The sequence below is a fragment of the Quercus suber genome, unplaced genomic scaffold (assembly GCF_002906115.3).
Source record: "Quercus suber isolate HL8 unplaced genomic scaffold, Cork oak 2.0 scaffold_340, whole genome shotgun sequence".
Classification (NCBI taxonomy): domain Eukaryota; kingdom Viridiplantae; phylum Streptophyta; class Magnoliopsida; order Fagales; family Fagaceae; genus Quercus; species Quercus suber.
The window spans coordinates 642,317-650,491 of record NW_027069792.1 but is presented as its reverse complement, the minus strand read 5'-3'; the positions used below and the strand labels follow the sequence as shown (position 1 = coordinate 650,491).

Genomic DNA, 8,175 nt, shown 5'->3' with positions numbered 1-8,175 from the left:
CTCCTGTAAAGAAATTCTTATAAAAATTTAAAATATTTCATTACTAATGTAGGCCAGCGTTAATTTCTTTAAACTTCAAGGAGAATGTGTTTTTCATTCGAGTTTGGGTGGGAGTCTCGTTCCATCAGTGTAATTCTTAAAAAAAGTAGCAGCAGCAGAATGGTGCTTAGCAGTATCGAATCTATAATCCCTGAGGAGTGAGGAGGTGAGCCGCTGTTAGTCTCTGAGCAAGTCAGCAGCACGCACACGGTGGTGGTTGTGGTTGTGGGTGCCAAAAAGAATCAGAATGCTTACAACAATAGCCAAATCCAGCAGCAACAGGAGGAGTAAGAATTCGCCAATTCTCATCCTAATCCACTACTATCACTACTCTTCTTCTTCTTCTTTTATTTCATCATCGTCATCATCAACCAATAACAACAACAACAACAACAAGATCCCATTCCTGCCTTCTCCTTGGACAGCCCCAACCCCAACCCCCACCCCCAACCACGATTCGGATCTTCTAGTCTCCTCCTTCAAGGACTGGTTCAAGCGACGCAACAACGCTCTCCTTGACCAAATCTTCCTCATCTTAAACACCCAACAACTCCACAATGACAGCGACGACTTATCCTCTCGTCGCTCCGCCGACCTCGCTCTCTCCCAACTCAACCTCCGCCTCTCCGAATCCTTCGTCTTAGATGTCCTTAACTACGGCAAAGGCAGAGGCAATGACGTACTCTCCTCCCTCAAATTCTTCGACTGGGCCGGCCGCCAACCCGGTTTCCACCACACTCGGGCCACCTTCCACGTCATTTTCAAGATCCTCTCCAAAGCCCAACTCATGTCTCTCTTGTTAGACTTTCTAGATGACTACATGAAGCAGCGCTACTTGCATAAGGTTCGTTTCTATGACACTCTCGTCATGGGATACGCTGTTGCTGGTAAGCCTCAAGTTGCACTCCAAATGTTTGGCAGAATGCGCTTTCAAGGGCTGATGGATATTCAGGGCGAACCTTTGTCACTGGTCACACTTCTTGACATACTCCTAGGCCTCTTGCTGCATTCTCGGCCACCAGTACCCCTGTGTGACAGCTTGGTGAGGCAAGGATCTCCCCCCCATGTGGCTCCCGCAGATTCCCTCGTGCAACTCTTCGAGCAGTAATTCTGCTGCTTCGGGGTGGACGCACAGCAGGTATGGCCCAGAGTAGGAGCGCCTGTATAGTTTGTGATCCTCGGACAACCAGAACTGAGGAGCCTTTCTTCGTACTTTCTCAGCCTCTGACTTATCTTGGGGCAGGATATCATCTTTGAGGAATCTCACAATGGGGTCCATCCAGCTGGGACCCACTCCAACCCTAAGGATGGGGATCGCTTCCTTCGCCACCTTACTCGCCCTCTCCAGATGCTCCACAAGTATGATCCGAGGTAAACCGTCTGCCGAGGAAGTTGCGAGTGTGGCTAATGAATCGACATGGCTATTCCCACCCCTGGGGATATGAGACAGACTGAAAGGGTCGAAGTCCGATTGCAAGCGCTTGACCTGGCTCAGGTATTCTTGCATTCTCGGATCTCGGGCTTCCATGTCTCCCTTTACCTGTCTTACTACCAGTCTCGAGTCTGAGAACATCTCCACCGACTTTCCTCCCATCTTCTGTACCATTGCCATACCTTGCAATAATGCCTCGTACTCGGCCTCGTTGTTTGTGGCCGAGAATCCGAGCCTCAGGGATTTCTCTATGACATGATCTTCAGGGGATACTAAGACTAGTCCTACTCCTGACCCTCTTTGGTTTGCCGTCCCATCTACATATACTTTCCAGCATGGTGGCCTCGGGACAGAGACCGCTCCAACTGGCCTCTCGTCAGCGATCCTTCCCTCGGTTCCCATTTCTATAGTTGGCTCAGCGAACTCCGCCGTCAAGTCTGCCAGAACCTGGCCCTTTATGGTAGTCCGAGGCATGTATTTAACATCGAAGACCCCTAGGATGGTATTCCACTTTGCAATTCTTCCTGTGTAGTCGGCAGCCCGAAGTACGGACTTTAAGGGTAGTTAGGTTAGGACAACCACTGTGTAAGCCTGGAAGTAATGAGGTAGCTTTCGCGTAGCATGGACTATGGCAAGTATGGCTTTCTCCAAGGGTAAGTACTTGACCTCGGCTTCGTGCAATGACTTGCTAACGTAGTAGACCGATTTTTGGACGTCACCGTCATCTCGTATCAGCACCAGGCTCACAGCGTGATGTGCCACAGCAATGTATGCGTATAGGACCTCGTCGGCCTCCGGTTTAGACATGATGGGTGGCTGGGCCAGGTAATCTTTGAGTTGTTGGAAGGCCGTGGCACATTCTTTGGACCATTCAAATCCCTTCCACTTGTTGATCAGGAGATAGAACGGTCTGCACCGATCGGCCGACCTGGAAATGAATCGATTCAGGGCCGCGATCATTCCAGCAAGCCTTTGGATCTCTTTGGGGTTTCGCGGAGGCCTTAGGTTTTGGATAGCTCTGATTTGGTCGGGGTCAACCTCGATCCCCCGGTGGGTGATGATGTAGCCTAGGAACTTGCCAGATCTCACGCCAAACGAGCACTTGGATGCATCTAGTCGCAGCCTATGCTTTCTGAGGACGTCGAATATACAGCCGAGGTCCTACAGATGCTCGGACACCAATTTGCTCTTCACCACCATATCGTTAACATAGATCTCAATGTTTTTGCCTAACAACGGCTCGAACATTCTCGTCATCATCCTCTGATAAGTAGATCCAGCGTTCTTCAGGCCGAATGGCATCACCTTGTAGTGGTAGTTCCCGATGGGCGTCACAAAGGCCATCTTCTCCTGATCCTCCAAGGCTAATGGGATCTGGTGATAGCCCTGAAAGGCGTCTAGGAAGCTCATCCGAGGATGGCCTATGGTTGCATCCACCAGCTGGTCTATCCGTGGCATTGGGAAGGGGTCCTTTGGGTATGCTTTATTCAGGTCCGTGAAGTCCACGCAAACCCTCCATTTCCCACTTTTCTTCTTGACCACCACAATGTTGGCTAACCACTCGGGGTAGAATACCTCTTTAATAGCCCCCGCGCATTTAAGTTTATTGACCTCTTCCTTAACTGCCTCGGCGTGCTCCTTTGACGGGCATCGAGGTGGCTACTTCTTGGGGGTCACCGAAGGGTTGACGTTAAGGCGGTGACAGATGAAGGATGGGTCAATCCCTGGGGCATCATAGGGGTCCCATGCGAACACGTCAAGGTTACTCTTGAGAAACTCAAGCAACTCCTCCTTCTCTCGGGGAGGCAGTTGGGTTCCGACCTGAAAGCAAGGTTTTCAAACCCGGACCGTTCATTGAACCGTAAAAGGGAGAGGTTCAAGGTTTTTGAGGTTGAACCGAGGTCGAACCGGGGTCGAACCGTGATGACGTCATAATTAATTTAATAATTAATTAAAGCCTAAATATAGATATTAAATTTATAAAACTAGCAAAATTGACTAATATATCTATATATGTGAGAGAAATTTAATGATTTTCAAGCATATATTTAATAATTAGATAAGAAAGTTAATAAAATAAAATAATAACCATGAAATAGGTCCGTGAAGTCCACGCAAACCCTCCATTTCCCACTTTTCTTCTTGACCACCACAGTGTTGGCTAACCACTCGGGGTAGAATACTTCTTTAATAGCCCCCGCGCGCTTAAGCTTATTGACCTCTTCCTTAATTGCCTCGGCGTGCTCCTTTGACGGGCGTCGGGGTGGCTGCTTCTTTGGGATCACTGAAGGGTTGACGTTAAGGTGGTGACAGATGAAGGATGGGTCAATTCCTGGGGCATCGCAGGGATCCCATGCAAACACGTTAAGGTTCCTCCTGAGGAACTCAAGCAACTCCTCCTTCTCTCGGGGAGGCAGTTGGGTTCCGACCTGAAAGAATCTCTCCTGGTCGTTGTCGATGACCACTTTTTCTAGGCCTTCAAGCCTTGCTTCCTCGGCTGCCGTGTCAGCTGGTGCCACCGAGTTAGTTGACTGCTATAAGTTTTCGGCCGGGGTGGCCGAAGGTTCTGTATCTTGCGGACGTGAGGTGGCTGCGACCATACACCGCCTTGCCGTTGACTAGCACCCTCGGATCTCAAGGATCCGGCCTCCGGACGCGAATTTCACCTTCTGGTGCAAGGAAGAGGCGACGCCTCCCAAGGTGTGAAGCCAAGGCCTTCCTATAATGGCAGTGTAAGGGGAGTACGTGTTCGCCACTATAAAGTCCATCTCCATTACTTCTGGGCCGGTCTGGATGGGTAGCCTGATCACGCCCTCTGGGATGACTAGCTTCCCATCGAAGCTCATCAAGGGGGAGTTATAGGGAGACAAGTCCTTAGGCTTTAGCCCCAGCCCCTTGTAGATGTCGGGGTACATGACCTCCGCCGCGCTGCCACCATCCACCATCACCCTTTTGACGTCATAGTCCCCAATCCTGAGGGTGATCACCAAGGCGTCGTCGTGGGGTTGGGTGGTCCCGTCCTTATCCTCCTCGAAAAAAGTTAAGGTCGGGTGATAGCCTCTTCTGGCCCTCTTTGGCTCGGACTAGGACTCCCCAGCGGCCACCTGGGTCACGGACAGCACTCGCGAGGGGCGCATGCCTGTTCTTCCTAGCGTAGCCAAGATCACATTAATCGTCCCAGCAGGCTGCCTCATGGCAGCGTCCCTCCGTGGCTCCTGGTAGGTCTGGCCCTGCTGGCTGCTGGAATGGTGCAGGAGGTGCTTCAGCTTCCCCTCTCGGACTAACTGGTCCAGGTAGTTCCAGAGATTCCTACAGTCCTTCGTAGCGTGCCCGTGGTCCTGGTGATATTGGCAGTAGCGGTTCTGATTGCGCTTCTCTGGATCACCCGACATCTTATTCGGCCACTTGAAGTACGGTTCGTTCTTGATCTTTTCCAGCACCCTATGCACCGGTTTTCAGAACACAGTGCCGACAGCTTGGGAGTTTGTCGCCCCGGATTGCCCCATGACATCTCTCCTCGGACGGGCGTTGTTATATCGGTCCGACCTGAAATCCCTCCTCTCTTGAGGGATAGCTTTCTCCTTCCCCTTGCCTTGTAGCAAGTCCTCCTCCACCCGTTTGTATTTGTCGATCCAATCCATTAACTGCCGCACACTGGTGGCGGGCGTACCAGTTAAGGACTTTCTCAGGCCGTGCCCCATCGGGAGCCCATTCTTGAATGTGTTAATGGCGACATCGTCGTACTTGCCGCCCAGCTCGTTGTAAATCTCCCAATACTTGTCCGAGTAAGCCTTGAGGGTCTCATCGTCGCGCATGGTTAGGGACAGCAACACGCTCATGGGCCGAGGAGGTCTACTGTTCGTGACAAAACGGGAACCAAAGGCCTGGGTCAGCTGTCTGTACGAGTCTACGGAATTCGTCCTCAAGCCGTTGAACCACCTCATTGTCACAGGTCCTAAGTTGGACGGGAAGACTTTGCACATCAGCGCCTTGTTCTTAGAGTGAACGGCCATCCTTTGGTTGAACTGGCTCACGTGCTCCACGGGGTCCGTTTTGCCATTGTAAATGGTGAAGGTTGGCTGCTGGAACCTTCGAGGGAGCACCGCCTCTTCTATGCGACGCGTAAAGGGCGACCTAGAGAGCCGGTTCAGCGCCCTACTCATGGCGTCACTTCCTAAGCCCCTAGGGGTTGGGCTACCACGCCTACACCTCTGATAGCGCTCATCCTTGTGGGAGAAAGTCTCGCTCGGGGGTGTTGTCAATCATTGCCTGTAGTCGTCATCATTTTCGTCGTCAGAGGGTAGGTCAGGACTTGGCTGGGATCGCCTTCGCTGTGCATGGCGCAATTTTCTCTTCAGTTCATCTATCTCTCGTTGCATGGCCACCTTATCGTCCTGTCTTTGGGAGGCGTGACTCTTATCCTCTTGCAATCGCGTGGTTGGGCCATTATCGTCCCCCTGGACCACTCAGCCGCTTCTATGCGTGTGGCTTTCGCTAGTTTGTGAGGTATGCATGCTTCCCTCTCGGAATCATCCGTTCTCCTCGTTATGGTCGTGGCCAGTGTTGCCATAGTCATTCGGACGTTGAGATCTAACTAGTTCGTGCCGATGGGAACTCACTTGATGAGGGTCTGACCCTACCATGCCTGGCTGTTGTCCTTACTGATGCACGAGCTCTTCCCACAAACGGCGCCAATTGTAGGGACCAGGTTTGAGCACTTCTACGGGATGAGAGAGTGGACCCAAGCCCAGCTTGCCTTGCAATGAATTTATAAAGAGTGGGCTCAAGAACTAGGCCCTAGTAAAGAATGCAACTACCCTGCATGGTTGCATGTGAGCTTAACAACCTAAACATGAATTGGGGCACTCATTGATGCTCCTCGGACTTGCCTTCCAGAGCTTGGAGTTCTTATTTCTTTGAAGATTGATTACCAGGGTTCAGAGAATACAAGTTGCTACAGTACTTCTTAATGCAAATTTTTTTCTTATCCCCCTTTCAAGAGAGACTCCTTACATTATATACACCTCTCTCAACTAATCCTAACCCTACATTCGTTGATCAGCCAGGCCACCACTTGAGAGTCTGTCCCATCAACCGCATTCCCATTCCTCCTGTGGGTTGCAGCACCCAAGACAGCATTATTCAGGAGTCCTATCCTCATTAATGCGGCCAGGACATTAGTTGAGGGCATTTAATGTGGAGGTGACAGCTTGCCTTAGACTTGCTCCTTCACCGTGCTCTCGTCGCCGACTCGTGGCGCTTGCCCTTTCCTCCTCAGATATTCAAGAAGACCCCTCTTTGGTGGAGTGGTGCTCGTGCACTTCTGAGGTCTCGGGTGTCCGAGGATGGGGTCGTCCTCAGATATGTTCCTTGGGGGCTGGACACCGTACTTTCATCCTCGGACCCCACATGCATCCTCGGCACGAGCCTCTAGGCCTGGTTTGAAGTGGGCCGAGGCTGCCTGATTTTCTGGCCCCATAATAACATATTTGTTATAAAACCTTATTAGTAATGAGTTCATCATAAGAAGTAATAATTATAAATTGCACAAACAAATCCATTATAAATATTCTGTTCAAGTAATGAGCAATAAAATAAACAACTTTAGAGTAATATTGTATAATAAAAGTTGATAAAAGCATGTTAATTCATTCCATATTATTGATCTTTATTATGTGATGTAATAAAGAGCTTTACTGTGAAATCCCTTTTTTTTTTCTTTTTTTTCTTTTTTTTTCTTCAATGCTTTGTGTAGATCTTGTTAAGGGGCATATCATCATCATCTGTTTCTTCATTTTCAACGTTTGAAGTTTGGTCCATCTCTATTTGTTCAATTTTGAGATTTCATTAGTTTTTTCTTTTGTTGCATCATTTGTGTTAATCACTAATAAATTGACATTAGAAGATTCTTGACCGGATCATACAAAGTTTGGACTTACAGATTTGTTGTCACTAAGATTTTGTGTAAGTATCTACATTCATATTAAATTTTAGTAATGTGACAGCTTTTTGTAAATGATTTTATATTTTTTTTGTTATCGTATAAGGAATAGTGTAGCAAAAGAGTCAATATAGCATATTGGATTGTATTTTTTTTTTCTTCCATGCCTTTTTATCATTTGAAGTTGCATAAAAAATCTTAGTAGCTGTGTAATTTTCAAAACCATCATTTAAATTGAATTCATTCAAACAAAGTAGGAAAATGTATTTTCTTCCTAAATTTTTTTTCAGATCATGTGGGGTTCCTTCTCCAATATCAATATGCATATGAGGAATATATTTAATATATATTATGATAAAAAACTTTAGAATAATTTAACAATTTAAATAAATTGTACCTCGGTTTATTTTTCACAAGATCTCTTGCAGATTTATTTTGGATTTTCTCAACATCTTGATCTATCACAAAAGTTAGTTTGTTAGTTGCATCAAAAACTTCAATTTGAATCATGTATATGAAGTAGTTTGCAATTGTATATATAGTACTTATAGTGAGATGAATATGTTATAAATATTTGGAGAGAATGTAGTTAATGTGAGTGCCTTTAACCTTGGGATAGTGAGATTTGTTTTTATTTCACATTTTGCACACCAAAATGATCCTTAAAAAAAATGATCCTAATTGTGATTTGACATTTCTTCCACAAAGCACGCATGAAATATAATACCAACTCGTCGTTACATCAATATTGCTTGTTGCAATA

At 47.6% G+C, this 8,175-nt stretch overlaps 1 protein-coding gene across 1 annotated transcript; it reads right to left on the bottom strand.

Moving 5' to 3' along the window:
• Nucleotides 1-4,926: 4,926 nt before the first annotated feature.
• LOC136061683 (uncharacterized) lies at nucleotides 4,927-5,634 on the bottom strand. Its single transcript, XM_065759764.1, has one exon. It carries the CDS (start codon nucleotides 5,632-5,634, stop codon nucleotides 4,927-4,929), a length of 708 nt encoding a protein of 235 aa, XP_065615836.1.
• Nucleotides 5,635-8,175: the final 2,541 nt, after the last annotated feature.

Excerpts from the sequence above, each read along its gene's own strand:
- LOC136061683 (XM_065759764.1), bottom strand. The coding sequence starts at position 5,634 with ATGAGTAGGGCGCTGAACCGGCTCTCTAGGTCGCCCTTTACGCGTCGC.